The following is a 25,182-nucleotide window of genomic DNA, read 5'->3' as shown; positions in this document are numbered from 1 at the left end:
GCTTGTGAGAGAAGAACAACCTGAAGTCCCCATGGCCACATGCATATCCCATGGCCATGTGCATGGTTACAACGACTGGCTTCGGTGGTGTCAGGTAGTGCCGCTGGCACTGTTTAGGAGACCATACTAGAAAGCAACTACTACATCAATACATGTTAATGTTTTTCAGAATTCTAAGGAAAAAACTCCATTCCATCCCAAAAACAGATTCTAGCTGTGCAGAGCTAGGCTCTCCTGTCTACTGGGTTGTTTTTTTGCTAGTTTGTTCTTTAAAGGGTTTTACATTTTTCCAGTGCTCCAACATATTTTTAACAAACAAAAACAACAAACAAAACTGAAAGGCATCTGTAACCCACCATGAATCTTTGCACTGTTATGCTTTGGTAATACTCTCTGTTATCTTGTGCTTATTGTAGGGGTTTATCAATTCTTTTTATGAAGAAAAGTACAGCCTCCCTGTGCTGCTTCTCTTTCTCAAGGGCTATTCATAGACAGTATATCCACATTACTACTCCCACGGTACAGACAAGGCAGCAGCAAAAAAGTTAGAGGAAGGTACAACAACAAGCAGAGACACCATCAGGGTTAGCAGTCTGCTGTGTTTGCCCTGGAACAAATGCCTAACTAAAGATCACCTCTGTCTGGAGGTGCTTACTGTCCACAGGAGACAAAACACAAAAAAGCAAGGAATACACTCAAACTCCATGCCATGCCCAAGGTCACTCAACAGGACAGTGGAAGAGCCAAGATTACAACCCACAGGCACCTCCTTGGGCAGTGACCTTCCCAGGGAAGGATCCAGGCCCTGTATCGGTGAGGAGGCCAAGCACATATATACTCACATCACACGGTGCAGGAGCAACTGCCACCCCTGAAAAAGTACTAAGAAAGGCCAGAAGTATCCTCTGATAAATATGTACCTGCTCATTCTTTGCTGTTAACTCTAGAACACAAAACATTTTTCTACTGTCCTTCAATTTATTCCTACATCAGACTGAAGATTTTGCCTGAGCAGTTTTAGTTAGCTCTGAAGTCTAGGAAATGCAGGTCTTAACTATTTCATTATACTTCAGTAAATATCTTATTTTTAGACATAAAAAGTTGCTACATTTTTTTGCCAAGTTCTAGGAACATCTCAGGAACGTAAGGCAAGATGAACAATTATTAGAAATAGATATTTCCCAAGCCATTAAAATTTTGCACTGCTGAAAACACAAATATATTCTCAAACAACTGTATTACACTTCAATTTACAGAATTCACTATCAATCTACTAATGCACGCAGACAAGACTTTAGCTCCCTACATTTTTCAGCTACCCAAAAGAAACATTTTGTGCAGTCCTTTCATGCTCCAAACTGTCTCTGGTTATGCCTGGGCTTTTCTTACAAACAAAGCATCAGAGAGAAGTTTTGTTGTTGTTGCTTTTCTTTAGTACACTATATAGTAAAATCTGGAGCAGGTCAAAGGTTGGGATTTTTGTTGTGAGAACAAGGTAAAAATTATTTCCTTAGCTGACACATTCTTCTCTAAAATATAACTATTCCCAGAGACTTGGTGTCATCACTCTGAAGAACAGAAGTACTTAAGACTGACTACAGAAGGACATGTGTACTGGTGCTACAGCACCTAAAGAAGTGAAAGGGACATGTCAGCCTGGGGAAGCTGATGGGGTGTATTAGAGGTGTTGGTGCATGGTGTGAGCAAAGAAGAATACCAGTGACTCAGGAAAGAATGAAGGGAAGGCTGAGCCCTCAATATGCCAATTCAATAAAAAATGCCAATTCTTTATTTCTCTATCCTTCTTTTGGTCCGTCTTCCACAAACATACCCAGAACCTCTTTCTTGATAATTTATGCGCTGCAACTTCTTTCAATTTCAAATCACACCTTCATCTTTGCCCAAAATAATCTTCCAAGATCTTGCTTACAAGAGGATTTTTCATGAAGTACGTTCACTTTTAAACCACTCTTTCTATGAACTCTCCCTATCAGCCTCCCTGAAAACACTTTTCTGCGAAAGTAAGTCATGGTACAGAGCCAAGTGGACATTCTGTCCCAAAACACAAAATAACAACCCTGTGTTTAGGAACCTGGTTTTCAACTGACTAGCTACCAGGCTCTTGTATATTAAATGATTGTATGCTTGTGCAAATACAACAGTGGCTCTTAAACCATTTATATGTTTTGCAAAATTTTATCAAAGGAGTTCAGTAAGTTAAAAAACATTAAGACTTCTTTTAAAAAGAGAAAAGAAAGCATAGGAGCTAACATTATGTGTGTTACAACATTCATCTAAACTAGTAAGATGTTTTTTGTATTCCTTTTTCTGTCACTCATCTCATTTATTTTCCTTCATGGTGTAATCCCCCCCAGTGTCTTGTCTTGTCTCCTGACAGGCTGCAAGCTCTTCAGAGCACGCACAATTGTCTTACTTGCTATATAAATCAAGTTACATGCTAATGTTAAATTATAATGTTTTGACAGGAATTTTAAGATGAACCTGATTATATGAAACAATAGAACACTCTGATATTTTTCCTGGAATTTTCTTCTTTTAAACAGAAAGATACCAGAAGAGGCAAAGTAAGGGGTTTATTTCCCATGATTTTTTTTTAAACTTATTGTTATCCTCATACCTGTCTTTCAAGGACAGCAAATGAAAAAAGTTGGAGGTCATGAAAGGAGAAGAAAAAAGAAAACAGTGTACAGAATATAAAGAGTAGGAAACAAAAACAAATTCTTAATTCATAATTTCTAAAACCAGTATGCTAAACTAAATTCCATGAAAAATACCAGAATAAACATTTCCTTACAGTAGATTCTGCCAAATGAAAAGGAATTCTACATTATCTTCCCCCCATTTTTGACAAGCTCTAGAAAAAGCCACAATAATTTTACACTCAATTTATCACTTAAGTGTATTTAAAATGAATAATCACAGCTGATGGCTGACAGGTAAGCCACTGCATCTCTTCACTCATTCATTCTCATCCTCATTACCACTTCCCTTTCATTTTTTTTTTTTTTTGGTGTGATGGTGGATATGTAATAAGAGTAACGGGAAGCTGCAAAAGACATGAGCAGTGTTTCCTGACATCTGGCTCTAGGCTTTAGGGATTTAGATAAATGAGAGTACGAAAAAGATAACCACCACTGGCTTCCAAAACTAAATCCAAACTGGTTCCCCGATTATCTCTGAAGATAGTTCCGGACAGCATTGACTTACAAGGGATTAGCCTACTTAGTATTTTAGAGAAACAATTCAGTCTACAGACGGGATGGCTTTGGAGGGACCTAAAAGCAACCTTCCAATTCCTATAAGGAGGTGAGCAAGACAGGGCCAGGCTGCTCAGTGTTACGTTGGAGGACAAAAGCCAATGGACATGAAGTGAATCAGGACAGTATCAGATTTTCCCCATGTGGACATCCAGATGTTGAAACAGGGTTGTACAGTCTTTGTCCTTAGAGGTTTTCAAGCCCTGACTGAATAAAGCCCTGAGTAACATAGTCTTCTTTCCTAGATGATCCTGCTTGGAGGAAGAGGTTGGACTAGAGACCTTCTAACATCCCTTCCAACCAGAATAATCGTATTATTTCCAGGATGCCTTTTATAGATAGATAGATAGATAGATAGATAGATATACGCACCCCCATAAACACACCTGCTGAATCATAAAATAGCCAGGGTTGGAAAGGATGACCTTAAGATCATCTAAAAGATCTTAAGATCATCTTAATAAATGAGTTATTCAAAAGCTCTGAGTACCAAGGAAAGACAACGTATTTCCAGAGAGGTTTGTACATGCTCATGAATTTAAAAACTGGGATTTTATTTAGTTGCCCAACTGTGGATAATAGTGCCATAACACTAGACATCTTTTATAGCCTAGAAACTGAATTGAAACGATCACCCTGTTTTCACAAGACCCCATTATTTTGCTTATCTATTTTGGTTTTATTAGCATTATTGTGAGAAGTCACACATAGATCAGGGGCTATGAGATTCTTTCAGCTAAAAACAGTCTTTGGTTTTGTTGTAATTTTTTGCAGTCTTGATGCCTTCCGTTGCATTTGCAGCATTACAGAAGTGACATTCTCAAGTATGCTAAAAGGCAAAGTTGTTACCAAAAATTCCTCCTTCTTGCTGTTTCTATCCACAATGCTATTACTCTTTTCTTATCCTGGGGGGAACATGAGGGTTTAGTCATATGCTCGTTCTTTATCAAGGCATAAACAGTAGCCCTGAAAGATGACTAGCATCTTTATAAAGAAGCTACAGTATGTGGTCCTCACAACACATGGTTCCTATTTTTGTCATTCTGATAAAAGCATAGCAATGTCAATATTTTTTTCTTGTGATTTGGTGATTGTCAATGACCTGTATGTCAGCTGATACAGCTGACACAGTTAAATCAGAAATCAGAGCTCAGTTTCTTTAGAAGCCAGACACATGGACACCGAGCACAAGAAAAATTATAAGACAGTCCACATGATACTCCATTGAACAATGAAACATGTGACTGACTGAAAAACAGAGATACATCAGCAAATTTCCCTGAGGAAGTTTATGGTATTTAACTCCTGAACATTAATTTTATTGTACTGTATGAGGAACCAATTAACTGAGAGTTTCATTTTTATCAGACATCAGAATTATTGTTCAGAACATAGATGAATAATAAGTTCAGCATATTTTAATTTTACAAGGCTTGGCTTGTTCATCTCACAGATTTTTGCCGATTTTAAAAGGTAATTAGATATTTCATCAATAACTCTGTGTGCATTATTTTATTTAGAACACTTCCAGCAGTAATAAGCTGATATGTAAGACACATACAATGTACCTATTGTATTTTCAGATTTCCCCCCCTAATTGGATATGGTTGAAATAACGATTAAAGAGCTTTCAGAAAACCTTGTGTTGATGACATCTGACTAAGAGCACAATATCATTTGTTACTACAAATTATCCACAAGGGAGAGGAGGAATGGGCAAAGAAAAGCAACTCTTGTTTCCAAATTTTGGCATATATCCACAAAAAATAACAAAGGTATCAGCAAATAAAAGACTACCTAGAAGCTTTCCTGAGAATTTGTGAATAACCTGGAAAATATATCTGGGCTAAATCCCAATTCCAGAAACACAGACTTGTTACCTATTGTTTCCTGAGAAAAGTAAACAAATTCAATTTCTTGCACACCTCTGTTTAGAAAACAAAGTATGTTATTCTTCATAGAATCATAGAATGGTTTGGGTTGAAAAGGACCTTAAGATCATCCAGTTCCAACCCCCTTGCCATGGGCAGGGACACCATGCACTAACCCATGTCACCCAATTCAACAGCTTCAATCATATTGAAAAACCTCAGGATCAACACAACATAGCACACCACTGTAAAGTGGCTAATCAACATTTCATTTCCTTCTTAACATGACCATTAAATGCTTAAAGAAGAGATGGAATGCAGTTTCCAAAATGAATCTTAGCACCGTTAATTGGGGAGGACCCATCTTCTTTATGAATTTTGGCTATTCTGCATCTTTTAATGGAAAACTAACTGTAAACAGTGCTGCAAATGTAGAACAGAAGCAGCATGGAGAAGCATTCTGTGCTGGTGCATTCTGCTACTTACATTTGTAGAAGAATACCACTGTTCTCAGCCTAACTCCTTCTGCCTTTTCTGTGAACAGGCCCCCAGAAACAGCCCTTTTTGCTTTCACAGATCTTTCTTTCATTCCCTTTAGTAACTCTTAAACAGGAGAGACAACCATGCCTTAATATTCCACATAAAAATCTGTACATATGTGCATTAATAAAAGTATCACACTACCTACGACTGAAGAGCAGCCTCCTCTGAGGTGGAACTATGCAGTTTTTAAAGGGCACAATACAAAATTTCTTCTCTTCTATCACTTACACTGTTTTTATACTTTCAAAGCACTTCACAAATATTAATTAGCTCTAAATAAATTCTAATTATTTCTAAGAGTGGCCCTAGCAGATCTGTATCATCTGGTGTGAAATCTTACTTCAGTGAAGTCAACAGCAACAGCTCCTCAGACCTCAGCAGAGCTGACATTTCACTCGCTATTGCTAAAATGCTGGGAGTCATGTATATTATCTAGCAAGTACCACAAGTGGAGCTGAACTAGTAATAGAAGTAGTAGCAAATGACAGGATTAAGAAATGATGGCTGAAAATAAAAGGAGGAGGGTTAAATGACCTGAGCCAATTTGCATAGGCTAAATGTGGGAGAAGCTTTGCCACAGTTTGGGAAATGTGGTAACAGGGCTCTGGTTGGTTTCAACATCAGCTGAAATGGAAGGTACTCACTCACCTGCTGCTAAAAATGGTTCATATACTTCGGATATTGGGGTTAACTCCTAACATCTATTCATGCCACAGGTCACTAACTTAATTGACACCCCACTCCAAAACATCAATTCCTTATAAAGAGATTTGCATTATACATGTATAAAAATATTACATATTATATATAATTAAATACATACAAAGAGGCTTGCATAAAAATCAAAAATACTTAAATCCCAAATAGCACATAGTGAATGGATAAAGAGCTATGTAGCAAATAAGTAGGTAACTACTATTTTTCTTGCTAATTGTGGACAATATAGTCCATGACATACTGCCAATTTACTTTTCTCATGTGAAAAACACACTCTGGTTGCAAATAACAGTATTAAATATTTTACACACCAGGCAATTATATCTAGGTGTGGGGGTTAAAAATCAACCATAGATTATGAATCTTCTTCTCAAATAGAAATGTAATCCTAATAGAAGTTCCTCCCTCTTTCTCTGCCAACTTTACCACCACACAATATGCCATAGAGAAAAAAGGCGAAGTGTCAACTTGTGTAAATTGTCCCTTATGTAATGCAAACCATCTGTTTAAAAAAACAAAACAAAATGAAAAAACAAGCCACTCCCAAGCATGATCTGCTATGGAGAAAAAGAAAGAAAAAGAAATTTACTTCATTGAATTGGAAGCCAAAGACCATGACCTGCCATGTTAAGTATGGAGAAAATATTTACCCTTGTCCTCCCTGTATTTACCCGATTTTGCAAAATAGTTTGAGAAGTGTAAGTAGATAATTTCCTCTGCACATATTAGAGATTGATACTGTTGTATGCTTTTGAGCATCGAATGTTTCCAGTCACATAGGAACCCAAACAGAGAAACCTCTTTGTTTTCAGTAACAGACAGAATAGCTTTCACACAGTGAAAAGACAGAAGGTCCCTGAGTGTACCCAGCCACTGGAACCTGGCAAAGTGAAGGGGGATAAAATATTGGTATACTCTTTCACTGTTTTTATACTCTTTCCCTGTTCTTCTACTCTTCTGTAGATATCTGCCATGACAGTAATCTAAATGGACCCCTGCTATGACCTGTTATGACTATTTTTGTGTTCTCTTCAGTCAAATCCTCGGAAAAGGAAGTGTGTGTAGAGAAAACAGCACTCCTCCTTTCCACTTTCTCTCTCTGGGTAAGTCGTTAGTCCACTAGAAGCATTGGCTGAGGAACCCTATCACATACACTCTCTGAAACCACTAGGGGACATACATTTGATCCTCTGTTGCTGTAACACAGGTGAACCAGAAAGCACTGAGTAAGTTGGTTCGGTTTCATTATCTAAGTGGAATGAAAGAAAAACAGCAGTATAACTAGGTACTCATTTTTTCTCTTTCACTGACCTCACGACTTGATCACACATTCCCTTCCAGCTGCAGCTGTGCTGGCTGAGGAGGCCACCATCTCCAACCACAGCCCACTGCCAAAAGTTACCACTGTGACCAAGCTGTTTGTTTAATCACTTCCCAACATGTTTCCATTAAAATGAGCCAGTTTAGTTCAAGCAATTTTAACAGAAAGTCCTTGCTACCCCAGCCTGGACAGAAGCAAGTTAGGGAGTGCATAATCAAGAATCTTGGCCAGCATGTCAGAAGCTAGAGGCACAGTGATGAGTGAGAGAGAAGACAGTTCTCTCTACAGCTACTTGGCATGCAGACAGAAGGAGGCAAGTAACCCAGTCATCAGGTGTGACCAATAGCACAAGTGATGAGAGATCTAGTTCTCTATTGCAGTGCTATGGTGGTAGCCACTTTAGCTCAGTTCAAGCAGGCATAGATAACTGTACTAAAGTTTACCATACAAACATTTGCTAAATATCCCTGAGACTTAGATCCTAGTGCCTTTGTCACCCTGAAGGGTGAATGAAGACTTAGTCTCCTAAATCACTCAGGTGCTTTAGAAAATTTTATCCAAAGCTCTTTGGTTTACAGTCTATCACATCTTTGCCAAGTGGACTGATACATAGAAGGGCAAGCAGAAAAGTGGGAGAAATATGTTTTAATGGCCTGTCAAAATCATTACTTGATGTGAACATGTTATAGATTTAAGGCAGCTATGTTTTTCATTGCTACAAGCTTTCTAGGTGTAGCTAAATCCATATATGCTTTTTTGTTTATACTAAACTGTGAGTGAAAAGAAAAAATCCTTTGGTCTACTTATCACTTTTCCTCAGCTTCTCAGTCAAATTCAGTCAAACATGCCAGAGAATCACCAAACACAGAGCTGTCTTTTTCCACTGGCTTCTGCTCAGTCCTAGACCTTGTCACGCTGTTGATTCAAACCCTTACTGCCAGGAGCAGCAGCAACTTTGTTCTTTTTCATTTTCAAGGTTACACAAACGTGCAATGTCATATATATTTCATGGATATGAGGAATGACAGGACTGTCTTACAGTTAATGTACATGGAGTAAAAAGAAGGGAAAAAACCAACCTCAACTCTTTCTATCCAAATCAGACTTCAATAACATGGAACTAATTTCATCTGCCAGATATATCTAACTGGGTGCTTTCCTGACCTTTTCCAGGCCTACAGTTATGGTAGCATTCATACTCAGTGTGGCTTTCAGTTAAACATTCTGTAATGCGAATCACTACTCCCATTTGAAGGAGACTGAGTGTGAAATCACTGGAAGAACTGAACGAGCCTATGCTTTGGCACTGCAGCTGCTGGGGGATGTGAAGTGTTTTGAAGACTAATTTTCAGTAGTGGTCCCCGTCTGTAAAATATTATGAAAAGGGATCAGTGGCCAAAGAAAGTCAAGTTTGCATTCAAGTACTGTATCTACAGTGTTATAGAAACTAAAAGAAATCTGAAATCGTGGGTTAAGACAGTTTAACTAAAGGAATCTTTTCATGTTCTAATTTTATGAAACTGCTGCAGTGGCAAGTGCTCAGTACCTAAAAAACCTGATGAATTCATGGTTAGTCAATGGTACAGATGGATACACTGACATGGACATAATAAAGCTAAACATCCATGCTAGAGACAGAGAACAGGAGAACAAGCAAGTCCTAGATAACTCAGTTCAAAACTGATGTCAGAAGAGTTATACAAGCACAAATGCATGAAAACAAGACTGTGAAATTCATGCTCTAGCTAAGTCTATTCATGGAAATAGAGTTCCTTGGTTATTCCTTAACTTGTATTTATTATCATCTTCTTGACAGGCACATGAAATCCTATAGAAGGCTTAAATAAAATTTAAAAAAAGTCTGGGGAATGTAGAGAACAATACAAATCTTTCAAAGATTAAAAAAGTAGATGCTATATTTTTTAGTGTTAGGCTCTCATAAATATACTCATAGTTTGTGTTAGTCCATCAAACTGAAAGGCATATGCTATCTTTGATCTCTGTGCAGAACCCCCGTTGAGATTAATGTGAGTTCTGTGTGAAGAAAGAGACGAGAATAGGCCCTCAGTTCACAAATAGTAAGCAGGCTGCTTCAGGAAAAAAACACGTTTTTTCTTACAACAGTGTTGAAATTTATTGGGAAGTTTCAAATAGCTTCTTTTCTGATGTATGTATGTATGTGTGGTCATGAGCATGTTCACTTGTCAAAAAGATCTGTCAGAAAGAAGGTGCACAAATCCACTTGTTGTGTGAAATGTTTTGATGTTACTTTGAAACACATACTTCATCTCTGACAATCCTTCTCATATGATAATGACTAACTCTCTATTTTACAGACATCTGCGCAACTTAATGTCTTTGTCCATGGGGCTAGAGGTGATACCTTTATACAGATGGGCATGAAATTGTACCCTATAACCACTTCCAGCTAAAAGAAATCTACAGGACTTACTGCATCCCGCTTTGTAGCTGAAACCAGGAGGAAGAAGGAATCCTTGCTGTGCAGCTGCTGCTAGGGTTCGTTGGTCTGGAGGGAATACAGGAATCATTAATGGAGGCAGCTGACCCTGGACCTGGTGAACAGGAGAGGGAAAATCAAACACGGAATTTTTTTCTGGGGGAAAAGGTCTGCTTGCGTGCTTTCTCTTACTTCTGGTCTGAGAGGTTAGGTTCGAATATGCTCCTCCATAAGGGGGTGTTCCAGTAGCATCAACTTTTCAACCTCATCCTAATTACCGAAGCATTTCATATGAATTACATTAGCCCAAAATAAATCAAAATATGCCACTAATGCATATCACAATTAATGATTCCCCCACGAGTCCATAATGCCTCACACTTCTTTGACTGCAGGGTGGCTTTTTCTTCTCTTTCATTGCACTGTGTAACAGTATCTCTGTCTCAGACAGTAGCTTTCACCCTGGCTGAGCCCAAACACAAAGATACACACACACAGAAGTACAAGTATGTGCGTAAGTACTGTACAGCACAGTCGGTACTATTTTTCTGCCCATATGCATGCATTTACTTGTACATGTGAAAAGAGAAGAGTCTCTGAGATGATAAGAAAAAGGCTGAGACACTTTATTCACAAATAAAACACAGCTATGTCTGAAGTGTTAGCTGTTCAACTTTGCACAGCAACTGTACACAACCATGCAAGCCAGGAAACGGAAAATATTATATTGTAAGTGGATACTGCAGGGGACTTAAGACATGCAGAAATTAGTCATCAAAACTGGAAGGTGGCCATGGCACAACATCTAATACTATTGCTTTTACCCAGTTCTGTTGGTGTTTTAATTGCTAGAAATGGACATTGTCTGTATTTCATGCAGATGAGAAACAAGAAGTTGGCTAGATTAAAATGTTAAATGGATAGTTTTAACTAAAAAACCTCACTCTACTGACCAGATCAATAAGTGAAGGGAGACTGACTCAGTTTTTAAGAGAGGTCATCTAGATTTTTAATGGCACTGTAAAGCTCAGGCATCAGAGATAGTATGTTATCAAAGACTAAAATTCAGTAGCCTGAATTTTCCTTAGGCCTAAAATTTCCTTAGAATTTTCGTTACAGCCTGGTCTGTAGCCTTAAGGAACATGCAGAATTAGGGTGTTGACAGATAACCTTTTTTTTTGCCAGAGATGTAAGAAGGTGTTGCTCCCTTTATTATTGCCTGCGTAACAGAATTGGCAAAAGAGAATGTGTGCCAGCTCCTTGGCTGCCACAGCTCAGACCACAGCATCTTTAATTTAATCTCCTGAAGATCCAGGAGATGTCTTGGTTCACCCAACACTGTTACAAAGCAAAGAGTGATAAGAAATTTGGGATAGTAACCTTTTATGCCAGGACCTGTCAACACCTGTGTGAATGCTGACTTCAGCCCTGTTGCTGGAAATTCTTACAGTGGGAGATTAAGACTGGGACGGAAGCTAGAGTAGATGTAGCTCCATTCACTGAAATAACTTGATCCATTTTTTGTAACTTCAGTATTCTCCTTTCTATTCTGATCCTGTTAACAAGAAGACATATGTACTTCTAATAGAATCACTGGAGAAAAAAGAACATAAAAATGTGATCTGTTCTCTATCCCCACTCTGTTACCCTAGAACTGCCCAATGTTTGCTTTTTCTTCATGTATTTGTTGTGGGTTTTTTTGTTTGGTTGGGGATTTTTTTTTGTTTGTTTGTTGGGGCTTTTTTGTTTAGGGTTTTTTTTAAAGACAAAGACAAAGTAACTGTATTCTTTTAGAACAAAAATGAACAGCCATGTGGAATTTTTGCATAGTACTCTTCTTCGGCAAAAAGCCACAGAACTTTTTTTTTTAAATGGTTTCCAAGGATGAAAGTGACTTTGCCAAGCAAAGAAGCTTCAAAACAGGACTCAAAAACACTAATAGAAAGACAGATGGTTCTACTAAGAGCTTTGCTGCCAAAAAAAACGTTAAAAAAAAAAAAGTGAAAAAAATGGAGTGATGTTATTGAAGCTGACTGCAAAGTTCTCTGATGACTGCAAATACTCTTGTCCCACTGCAAGTGTTAACTCTGCCTCCAGGGCTAATATAACTAAAGCACCACACACACACAAATTGTCATTGCCAAGCCCACAATGTAGCACAAGTCTGCACTTGATTCCAAGTGACTGCCAAATACACGAGCAAAACACCACACTGAAAAATTCCCATTTAGGAAAACATTTACCAGGAAAATGCCCTTTCTTCTTAACTCTGACTGCTGCATTACATTTTTTCAAATCGCTGCTCCTCTTTATCTCTCCAAGGGGCCTTATACCCACTAATTTCAAATGACACAACCCCAGTTGCATTAAGGAGGTAAGAACTATGGAGTGATGAGGATCGTTTGCATGGATACAGAAATAACGCAGTCAAAACAATGTGATTTTCATTCCAGGATGGAATGTATGTAGCACCAGTCGAACAGCTACACTTCATTTTCTCCCAAATACAATTAAGTGCAAACATTAGTTTATTTTAATCCGATTACCTGACAATACGATACAAATTACAGACTCTTCATTTTTATGGCTCATTTAACTACTATATCTTAACTTTCATTATGTTTTTTATCATTATTACCTAGAATTGCTAGGATACAACTGTTTCAAGTGGCACAGAATGCAGGCCCTCCTTCTGAGTTTTACATGAAGGGTTTTTTCCTCTTTTTTTCCCTTTATTTTTTAATCTATTACTATGCAAGTTACATCTCTCACAAATGTTTTATGTTATATAATTTACATACTTTCCAAAGTTTTTTGACAGTAACTTCTTGATACTACATTTCTAATTTGAACATAATGGACTGCAATTCAGAGCTACTTTTTCAGATCCTTCAGTTTGTTGGGCTAAAGTACATAGATGTGTCCATAGAAAGAAACGCATCTTTAACAATCTAAAAATGCATATAGCTGACAAGATTCTCCTCTTGCCAGTCTACCTACATGATTACCTCTTTTTAGTTGTAATTTCCTAAAGGTGAAAATTGTAGTTGAAATGCGCACAGAATTCCCAATGGAATTAATGGGCTACAGTTTCACCTTGTAACTTCCTACCCACTTAACGATGTTAGTCTGGATGATACAAATAGAGTCTTCCAGGGGCCTGTTTTTTCACTACACATACTATTGCCACGATGTCAACAGATCACACAGTTCCTTTATCTTTCTTTTAATTTGAATGCTGGCACCACATATCAGATTAACCAGAAGTATTCTTATACTGTACGACAAACTGCAGCAGCATGGTATGCACAAAAAAGACATACAGTAAACCAACAAAGAAACAAAGTGAATGTCACAAGAGCCATAATATTCTATACAATCAATTCACTAGGTAAGGAATTCATACTTCCATTCACATGACTCTGAAAAGCAACCTGGGGCAAGAGGGAAGCCTTTGCTGCAATCAAACACATAAACTGTACCCTTTGGCATTTAGTTTATGAGAAATAACTCCCTTTACGGAAGCAGATACACAAGAGTTCAAACAGTCCAAGAAAGCAAAGGTTCCCTAATACATAATGAGGACAGTAAGTCACCTTCTGTAATAGAAGAAACTGCAACCAAATTTAACCTAGGGTCCAAACCAAAGCAGGGACCCTTCATAATTGGCACTGAAAATCCATAAAGGAGATTAGCCCTACGGAACTTCTCAAGATAAAAAACAATGTGAGTACATGACAAACAACTAATCTACCATCCAAGCGGGAAACTGAGGCATTCAGAGTTGCCCATAAAGATGTTTGATTTTGAGAAGTGCCTCGCTATATCTTTGTTTCAGTGCCTTTGAAAAATCTGCCCCTAAATGACTTGTCTTTATCAAACGAAAATTTGTTAGCAAATTTGGAACCAATTCAAGTTGTTAAAGCCTGGGCCAGCATCTTCACAAATGTGTGCATGTCCTTTATGACTTACCTATAACAAATCCAACTGCACAAAGACACGCATTCAGTGTAGCCAGAGCTAGATTGCCAACATTTCCGGCTTCATTATAGTTGTAGTACATTCGCCTAAATTCTGGTCTCCTACCTACTTTTAGGAACATACTATGGTTTCCACAGCTACCTAAGCACTAGCAGTATGTTTTTAGCAGTTACCCCTACTGTTTGTTACTAGCTCCTGCTGTGACATATAAATTTAGATTGCAAACACTTCACAGCTACAGTTCTACTCTATTTTCTGTGAAATGTCACGTGAGCTTTGGGTCACTATATAAATAAAGACAAAATAGTTTAAGGAAACATTAAGGTTGCAGAGTTAGGAACTGTGAGAATCAGGGTAACATACATGACCTTATTTAGGCCCTTTATGCCCATGCATCCTGACAGTGTCTTTAATTAAAAGTTCACATGACTCTTGCTTAATCTAGCAGGCTTATAGTATTTCTCAAGTAACATAAATCCATACTTTCAACAAATCCAAGCCACTAACATAGCAGCTGCTATCAGTTTTATTTATTTTCCCTTTATACACTTCCACCAATTTCATTTCTGCAGTTGCTCATTACATGTTTACTAGCATAAACTTTTACGTAAGTTTTCCTCTCTCCAAGGTAAGTACCTAAATACATTTCCCGGTATCCATATATAACACTTTCCACTGAGGGGTGAATACTGCTCTTCCACCCACCTCTAGCTCTTCAGAAGCAATTCTATCCCTTTCAGTGAGACTGGTGACAGAGTAACAAATTACTCAGTGTGAATAAGAATGGCTGCTAAAAGCAACACTCTCTTCTCCACAAACCGACAAAACTGAGCAGTACTTTACTCTTGAACTCTTTAGAAGATGCCCTTCAAGAGCTGTATGAGCATCTTTGCTGAAATGACCTCTTACATGGCTTCTTCACATAGAAGCGTGGCTAATTTTTATTTTCATTTGAGTTACTCTCAGCTGCCTCAAAGAAGTTCAGATTTTACATTCCCAGAACAGTGTATGCACATGAATGATTCTATTAACTTCAAACTGTTGTATGAATATCTTCTTGCCTGCAACTTGTTTATAAGTTAAGCATCTCTTCTACTGCATATGAAAGAATGTAATGTACATTTAACATGCAATAACATAAATCTGTCCTTCAAAAATGACATGTTTAATTGCATTGGTCCCCCTTCCTCCAGAAGCATTTGGCTCATGGTGGCACACACTATGCTGGAGGACCGGATTCTTTAATTAGCATATGTGCTGGCCATCTCTTTCCCTCATCCCCCCACATCTATCTTAAGGGAAATAAAAATATATGTCCTCATATAACTACAATCTGCTATTTTCCCTTACAGTGACGTTTAAAATAAGAAAAGAAAATGTTGTTCTCATTTTCTTCCCTACATCGGTTCCCTAAATTGACATAAGTGTGTCCTAAATCTATATGCAAGGGAGCCTTGCCTATCTCAGTAATGCAATGATCGCTCTCCTCCTGAATTTGAGGTAGCTTTTAATGGGGTGCTTAAGACACAAAGAGGAGGTGGAGGCCAAGAAGCAGAGATGCAGAGAGGAAGACACTGATGAGACAGAGAGCAGACCTATTCCACCTCATGCTCTGACCTAACTTTGCTTTTACTACTGAGCAGCTCACCCTCCTGCCAGAAGCATCGGTTTATGGGATCCTGGCAAAGGATTTTGTGAAGGCTTTTTCTTCCTCATCTCTACCAGAAGATTCTTCTGCAGTGGATGATTTGGGCCCCAAATATTATTTTTCCCTTTGATGCACTGGAGGCTTATACAATTCATAGCAGTCCTTACCAAAATTCATCTTGTCTGAACACTTCAGCTCGCTCAATAGTAGCACCTCACTGTTTACATTGTTTGTAAACAGTGATACTAACTGTAGAAAAACATGCTCTATAGTGGCAATCTTTTAAGAAGAATAAAAAAGGCTATATAGGAGACACCCTCATCCCCTACGATCCCCATTACAATTCCACCAGCATAGGAGAGCTCCACTTGGAGTGACAGTCAGGAAAAAAATACTGGTTTGATGGAATACGGAGATAATCCTTAACAGGTAATAGCTGGCATGTATGCAACTTGGCTCATGGAAAACACAAGCAAAAAACTTTCAAGGAAAGTGATATGCATCTCAAGGAATTACATAAACATTTTTCATTAAAAAAAAAAGCAAGGCTTTTCAGGCTGGAAATCATCTTTCTTTGCTCAGTCTTCCAAGAGAATCCAGGTATCATTACCAGCAGTGATCTCAAATTCACCTCATCACAAAGTTTGTAAGTACTACCAAATGAACACATGCTTAGCTTTTTTAACTAAAGCGCAGAGAAGTGCCTTAAACTACCAAATAATACAGACATTAGCTGTTTCTGTGTTGATAACTTGCTTCCAAAGGCTTACCTCCTCTGTTTCATACTATAGAAGATAATGCACTGGTGAGAGAGACAAACAACTCCAGCAGCACTTTGAAGGAAGGACATAAACCAAAAGGACCTTTTGCATTAAGGAACATTACTCAAGTACTTCCGAAGATAAAAAAAACAACACAGTATTACTTGTCCATTCATGTAACTAAAATAAAGAACTTTAAAACACTTCTTTTATATTTTATATGATAAAGAAAAAGCATACAGAGGAGGGAAAAGCAGTAAGATGACTTTTTCCCATTTGGGATGATGTGTAGATGTGTAACGAGGCATTCATGCTTGTGCCACTTAGCATGTAAGTTATCTACAGGGCAATTTTGCCACAAAGGCATTTGAACAAATAGCCTAACTGGAAAGCAAGAGGATGCCTGAAATAAAAAGAACATAAACTGGAATTCATTCTAATATGCAGCTGGTTTAAGTCAAAAGCCTAAGAGCTCATGCAAGAATGGCTGTTCAAGACTATACAACACCTCAGTGTGTGGAGTCCTCTGGCAAAACCAAGACTTTCAAAGCAAGCTACTGTAATTCAGGTAAGAGCTACACCGGAAGACTGAAGTGCGCTCTCAAAAGAACCTTTTCTAACCCAAGCCTAAGAGCAACACTCAACATAATTTGTTCTTTCCTTTTTATAGAAGAAAAAGATAATCGTTTCGTTGATTGAGCTATTTGTTTCATGAAGAGGATGAAGTTAGCAGAAGGACACAAAATTGACTTTTGAGGTACACTGACCAGTGTTTGGGCCAAATTGACTTATTTCACCTTACTTAATATTCACAGAAATACTATGATTCTCATGCCATAGCTTCCAAACACTTAGCTGCCCTATTTAAATGCTAGTACCCTTCCTAGAAGAATAAGCCAGGACTATAACGGAAACCTGCCACAAACTTGTGTGTCAAAACTGCTGCTTGACATCGTATATTGTCCTCTATTCGCATTTTGCTGGCTAATAGCAACTTACTCCTAAATATAACTGTCACATAGAAGAGTTAATTTGCAAAGTCACTCCCTTCAAACTGGAAAATCTACGAACTTTCATTAATGGCTGATGCTACCTCACAGCATACGATGGAGCACACAGTTTCCAGATACTTGGTTAATGCTTTTCCCAGTGAGGTCTGGACCAGTGCTGATCACTCTAGCTGGAAGCTATTCAGCAAAATTCAGTACTTGTCAGTGAAAAGAAAACAAGTGTGAGATTTCCTGATGTGTTTTAAAAGACACCATATAGGGTAATTTCCTGAGCTGCACATATGTACTGTTTTCTACAGTTAGTTGATCTACTATATATTGGTTCAGTTATTCAGATTATAATGAACTACAGGGGGTTTTGTTCATACCATCAAGAATCAGACAAAATGAGTATACTTCCCTTGTCATCATTCATATCACCTTTCCAGAAGTGACCTGTACACTATTTCCTTCTGATTTTCCACATTCTTTTTGAAGAGACTGAACTGGCTGGTGTTTGTGCATGTGTGTTAATGAAGAACTCTTTTTTTTTTCAAAGTCACTTCTTTGGTATACCCAATGCTCACATTTCACAAGACTAAAAGTCTTCGTGTAACAGTATCACGGACTGCTTTCAAAAGAACTCTGGAAAGAAGGTCCAGTATTAACTACTGCTGCAGAGGATGCAGGGAAGAACAAATAGGACAGTTCATGTCAGCTCTGTGTTAAATGGGGGCTGTTTCTATTTGAGGATGTTAGAAATAGAGTGACAGGTGTAACAGCCAAAAGAGGTATGCAATCTACAGGACTTTACCTGTAAGAACACAAAGGTTTTTTAAACATACACAAGATTGACTCTGCAAATCTTATTATTAATCAATAGGTAGACTGTAAGAACAAGTAGGAGTAGGAAGCAAGACTCACCACTAGTGTGAGATGTAGGGAGGTAGGGAGAAGAGGAAGAGGAATCATCCAAAAGTGACTTCAAGAACTTCTGTGAATGCTAGAAGTCAACAGATTGAGGTAAGAAAATAAATTGTAGTATTATACGCCACCACAGGCAGCAAGTCTGGCTCCTTTTTGACTGATAAATTCTGTGATCGAGGAGAAATCATAGAATCATAGAATGGTTTGGGTTGGAAAGGACCTTAAGATCATCTAGTTCCAACCCCCCTGACACCTCGCACTAAAACATGTCGATCAAGGCTCTGTTCCACCTGGCCTTGAACACAGCCAGGAATGCTCCACCTTGCTATCTCTTCAACCCTTTTGAGATGTCTTTGGGTTCATCCTGGCACCTACATACTGTTGTGAATGTTTTCATGCAAAGGATGCAAACAGGATCACCAAATGCTTGGCTATAAACCTGCCCAAGGTATCTTTCAGGTTGAGAACGCAGCTTAGGTAAAGAAACATATTTATTCTAATTGTGGTTCCTACTCCTATGTAGACTGAAGTGATGCAGCTTTTGGGATACGAATCTCCTTGCTAAAGATTTCTTTAGTGCATTTTCCCCAGAAGAGCAAGAAAAAAAGGGTGGCAAGAGCAAGATTGACATCGTTATACTTAAGCAAGGCTGACTGATATGTTTTTTCATATAAAGTTATTCAGAGGTATCTGTGTTAAGGCCAGCTGCTACACCTCCCCCTTTACTCATTGTTGATTTTTCTGTAACTTATTCAAACACTAGTAACTAATCACTTTGATGTATATATTGCAGTAGTATTTTTCCTGTCTACTGTTACAAAAAGAGAATTTTTTAACCTCTGAAACAGAGAGAACAGTTCCAATATGGAAACCACTGTATTTAAGATGGTGTATAGATAAAGGCAAGAGGTATGAGCTCATTTTTGACACAACGGTATTAAGTCCAAATTCATTAATAAATCAACACGTAAGGCCTAAACCACTAATAGTGGACCGTCTTCTTTAAGAGACCTTTTATTTTATTAAGGACCCTGAGACACTTCTGGAGAAAAGCTATGGATCAAGAGAGTACTCAGCCCATTGTTTGAACACTGCTTGACAAAATGAGGGACCATAAAGTAAGAGAGGATGAAATACGATGGAAGAGGGTATGCTGTGGTACTTCAGAGGAAAGTAAAAAGACTGCAAGGTATGCCCATCTCTCATCCTGGTCTTCCTTCATCCCCACTATGGTAGGCATGGTAGGTACCAGTAAGGGAAAGTGGTAACTCGCTAAAGCTTTCCTCTGTTCTTGAAGTGATACCTCCCCCTTCAATGCTGTTGTGCTGCACTATCACCACAATCTGGCCTTTTATTTCAACTCTTCCACTGCCACTCACTATGAGCCACCCACGACACATTGCTTGCAATGATTCTTACATAATTACTGTAAAATATTTAAGTCTCATCAACTAATATGAAATCATACTTTCATAACCCTCAACACAGAAATCTCGCATTCTCAAATTAGTTGACACAAGTCAAGGAGGTCATCAGAATTTTGCCTTATAATAACTATTTCTTGGTTTGGTTTAGGGTTTTTTGTGTCAATTTCTTTAATAGGATTTAAGGTAATATTACTATATGGAGAGGAAGGGGTATTCTTTCAAACAAAACCCTAAGGTTTTGAGATGTGTTTTTCACTCAGTATCTCTTTGACAAGTGGAATATCATTAATTAAAACAAACACAACAATTTTAATGTGTAGGCGGTGGGCAAGAAATAGGGCTTATTTAGTATCATGTAGTGGGAAGAAATTAAAAACCCATTCAGCTGCTGAATAGTGCAATGCTATAAAAAACCATGAAAGTCTTATCAAAGTAATCCACTTAAAATTATACTATCTAGGAAGAGAGAGAAAAGAAAGACATACAGAACTCAGAAAAATACCACACTAAAAGTCTGTACCTCCTCTTGCTTTCTTTAAATTGAAAGGTGGAGGGAGACAATTAATAAAGCTGTATACAATCTAATACAGAGAAAGAAACATTTTTCCTGGTGTGATCAGTGTAGACTTTGGCAGAATTGGGTCTGCTCAGAAAATCTGAGTCTTAAATCCACTGATTAAACTCTCTGAATGCCTCCTCTTTCTCTCAATTTTATTATTATTACACCACATATGTGTTTCAGTATAAGTCTTGTCTCCAGTGACATCAGTTTCAGAGCACTAGTTGCTACAACAACTCAGCGTAATTCTTTCCTGAAGACAGTATTATTATTGTTATTTTCTATTGAGTTTTATTGTGTTCTACATTATCTTAAAAACCCCTGCACTTTAACATGATGGACAAATGGCCAGGAAAACTAAGACCAAATGTTAGTAGAAACCTCTGTGGAAAACACATTTCTAGTATTGGATAGCCTCTAATTACTGCCCAGGGAAATGCACAATAAAGACCTCTTTTCAATCTTTCAGCTGTTCATACTTGTTTCTGACTGTCCCTTTTGCCAGTGGAACTGTTCCTCAACAGAGTTCAGTTTTACCATCACAAGTTCAATTTTAAAAGTGAAATGGATTCAAGTTGCAGAAAAAAGAATATTTAAATAGATACGTAGCCACACTTCCATTCATGTCCTGATGCTTTTTTTCCCTTGTTACTAAAATCCTCATACAAAAATGTTTTTCACAAGTTTTGTTGGGGAACATTTTTTTAATAGGACTGAAGACAGTCTCTCATTTTGTGCCTACAATTTGGTGACAGCAATACAGTTGAAGCACAATTAACTGTTGATACAGTGATAAAGTTCAGACACCTCATCATCTGATTTCTGTGTACAGTCAGGTAGCAGCTATCCAAATCCTGCACTTTGTTACTGCACTGAATTGCAGGCATAAAACTTTTGATTGCCTTAAATATTTTGTCTTTTTTTAATTTGCTCTCTCCTTTAGTTTTTGTCTCCTCCTTTATTACTTAAAATATGAGGCGGGGGGGGGGGGGGGGAACCCCACTTAAAAAAAAAGGGAAAGACTACATGTAATTGTTTCTTTGGCACTTCCAGATACGGACCATGCAATGGAGAAGAAAATTGTCTACTTCACAAGAAAACACCTATCATCATAGACCATCACAGATTTTTAATTTTACTGGTGGGTTACAGCAATCAGCTAAATATTTGTTATGTGCCTCGCCTGCATATTGCTCTTTGAATTGGTTTGGCCCAAGGTTTAGTCAGGTGTAGGAGTCCTACGTACCTTATACCTCTCAGGCAATATCTGATTGGTATGCAGGCAGGCAAAATATAACAGCATTCACAAGGCAGAATACACGCATAATATATGAAGTGCGGGATCTTACAAGAGGGGGAGAAGTACAACATAATGAAAATGAATAATCTTTGGGTATTTTCTTCCTAGTCTAAGTAGTTCTTGAATGTACAATCTTTTTTTGCTGGCTTGACTGCCTTTAAATATACACATACCATACTACCAATTCAATTTTTAAGCCACTATAGGTATTAGAGGACAATTTACATGTGATTTGCATTTTTTTTTCTGTGCCTGTGGTTTTGGTAAGTCTTCCAAACCTAATGACTGTTCTTTTGGCCAGCAACATAAATGCTGTAATCACACAATTATTGTGCTGGGAACAGTTTAATTCAGCATTTTATTCTCAACCACAGAACAATTACTCAACAATTTTGGTTAACCATACTAGCTCACTGCCTGGAAAGGAAGCAGAATATTCACAAGATCTATTGTCTTACATAAAGGCAGTCAGTAGATTCTTATCTATTACAACTTTCCAGCATCTCTTTCCTCTTTGGGGTACTTCCACATACTCCCAGTTAATGAAAATAAATTACTAGCAGCACACTGTATGAGCTTATTCATCTCTATCTGTTGAATGCTTTTAATTGTGCATTTGCATACTAAATAGCAAGGTAGATGTGAAGTGTCTGGGAGAGAGGGGTATAACAGAGCACTGTAAAAAGCTCTGAAAATACTACAGTGATGTTGTCCATCTACTCTATGCTAAGCATCACCCATGGTCATTTAGGATTCATTCTTAAGTTCTTCTCTTCAGCCACTCATTTCTCTTTAGCAATAAAAGAAATCTTCCCATCAATTGATTTATTCCTAGTACTGTTTATACAGAAACACTGGTGGGCATACAGTACTCATCACGTCTCTTTAAGCACCATTTAAGACAGAGACGAAAGTTTAAATCCAGAACATGGTCTCTGGGGCTGGATGCTTGGTGCAACTGAGAATCAGGGGCTTACTAAGGTCCATTAATGTAAAACAGTGATCTTATTTTATGCTAGCATGGGACAGCCACAGCCCCAGTGTAATGGTGGGAACAGATGAGTCTCATAGCTCTCATCCTATCACTGAGTTTGGTTGATGGGAGGGCAGGAAAAGGCCTTCTTTGAAACCCCCAATATTTTTGCCAGATAAACAATTTGGCAAATGTTAATTGGAAGTGGGTGCTTTATTTTGTTATTTTTTTATTTAGGCACTAACACTTTGTGTTGTAGACCAATAAAATGAATGAAAGTTCTGACTGCAGAAATCTATTTGCTAAGAATAGATTTAAGCTACTTACCTAAGTATCAGGATCCCTACATATTTTCTGCTCCAAATCTCAGTTCTGGAAGCATTTTACCTAAGCAACTACAAACATTTTAGTAATTCTTTTTCCACTTTTGTTTTTATTTCATCTTGCCAGTCACAAGAAATATTTTCATTCAGAGCTGTGAATCTGAAAAGTACAACTCTGGCAATGCTGCTGAACAAGTGAAATTAAACTAATTAAACAAAGCTGACTCAGTAAACTTAGTTTGATAGTAAGAGAGATTAAAAAGGAAACCACCAGTAAACATGATGAAAACATAAAGTAATATATGGGGGGTTGTAAATGCCTTTAGCTTTTAAGTAGTATTTAGCTCCGAAAAGGGACTTAGCATTAATCACTATTTTCCTAAGGGCAAAATCTGACCTGTAGGAACTTTGTGTTGAGTCCTTGCTCTGCTGAAGTCAATACGAATTGACCCCAATGGTACTTGGCAGAAATCACTTAATTTAAAAAAATAACTTTAATTTAAAAAAACAAATCACAAGACATCAGTGGAGCAGAACACAAGCTCAAATGTCATCAGCATCAGGACACTGAGTAATGACACTTCTTTTTTTGCTCCATTTATGAAATGAACAGTATGTGTCTTTTTGCTTGAAGCCCAGTTTCTACAGATGTGGAGACACGCCTTGTCTCTCCTGAGATGTGGGAGACACAATGTGAACTGCATTAAGGAAACAGAAGTCCCAATCCAGTTCTTTCCATTTCTTAGGCTTCCGCCAGGTTACTGCACATAAAAGAAAAAGGAAGGACTATCCCTTCTTTAAGTGTTGCATACTGGAAAGGAAGCAGCTATATTTTACAGTCCTCACTGTGCTTGAGGCACCATGGCTGGTGGTCGAGCCTTTCAGGTGATGCCAATGTTGCTCTGCCTTGTTTCTGAATTGTGATGACCCTCAGGCAGAAGCTAAGCATTTAGGTGTTCAGACCAGAGCAGTTTCAGGGCATGCACAGAAAGAGACTCTCAGATCACATCAGCAAGTGCTATGGATGTTTAGATGCTCCCAAAGCTTCAAATCTCATATCTGAACCAAGACTCTTAAGAGGGTCTGTCTAAATGATGGCAGGACAGGATGTGCACATGAACTTGGGAAGCGCTCTTGGCGACCTCAATTTAGGTGTTCCCAAAGGCTATCTAAGTCCTGTTACCAGAGAGTAAATCCTCTTTTTTTTTTTTTTTTTAATGTGACCCTAACCCATCCAGGGAAGAACTCTACAGAAAATGACTTTACCAAACAATGTTGCAACTACATTAGAGGTCCTAATACTGTTCTCATATTCTTTGCAGACAAGAAAATAAAAAGACAGCAGTGCTATACAACAACACGTTGCTTATGTATGGGCATGGACATCATTATTTCCTGCAGCCAAATGGTTTTGAATAGAACAATCATGGGGCTCCTTGGCACCTAAAGGAATGATTTAGGACATAAATTGCTGGCTTACAGAGTGGCCTTGAGACCTGTTACGTTTATACAAGCACATTAGTAACACTTTAACATCCCATAACAAATCAGTAACTACAAATACCTCTAACATGTGGTAAGGCAGATGAAAACCCATCTAAAGTCTTTGGGTATGATATCTTTCTCCAAAAAGAAAAGGACTATTTTAACAGTTCAAACCCAAAATATTTTGCCAGGACGTTTATTCATTAAAATGGGATCTATTCTGAAGACATCAGGTCCCTTTAAGACTAAAAGTCAGAGCTGTGTGCTCTGAGCCTTTTCATCAAGATGATTCATTCATTCATGAGAAGCGTGGATTGTATGGCTGGCTTACGGTAGCGCTCTAAATTAGTACTCATACAATGGAGAGCTTATACAATTGCAGTAGTCCATATCCAGTAAAACTGCCTTAGTGCCTTGAATAATGGGCCTTGCTAAGTCTCTAACAGTTCTGTAAGAACCTCTAAACAGCTGCACACAACACATGACCTGTGCCATCTTTACAATGCCTGCTAACCATGAAAGCAAGCTTTGGGAACTACTTCCTCTGCACCCTCACCATTGGACAGCATCAATTCCTTTGCTTTTTAGAGAACAAGGGGTTTTTATTTTTATCTTCTCTTT

General features: G+C 38.1%; 1 protein-coding gene across 1 annotated transcript in view; it reads right to left on the bottom strand.

The window, feature by feature from the left end:
- SOX5 (SRY (sex determining region Y)-box 5) overlaps positions 1 to 25,182 on the bottom strand; it is a gene marked incomplete at its 5' end in the record, with an annotated part of 160,391 nt that overhangs the window by 88,755 nt on the left and 46,454 nt on the right. Inside the window, one exon of the mRNA XM_010012535.1 lies at positions 10,183 to 10,303. Within this exon, the coding sequence (XP_010010837.1) occupies positions 10,183 to 10,303 (121 nt within the window). The remainder of the gene's footprint in view (positions 1 to 10,182; positions 10,304 to 25,182) is intronic.

This window comes from Nestor notabilis, unplaced genomic scaffold (genome assembly GCF_000696875.1).
Source record: "Nestor notabilis isolate BGI_N333 unplaced genomic scaffold, ASM69687v1 scaffold10824, whole genome shotgun sequence".
Taxonomy (NCBI): domain Eukaryota; kingdom Metazoa; phylum Chordata; class Aves; order Psittaciformes; family Psittacidae; genus Nestor; species Nestor notabilis.
The sequence above is the reverse complement of the archived record's forward strand: the minus strand, read 5'-3'. Positions and strand labels throughout refer to the sequence as shown.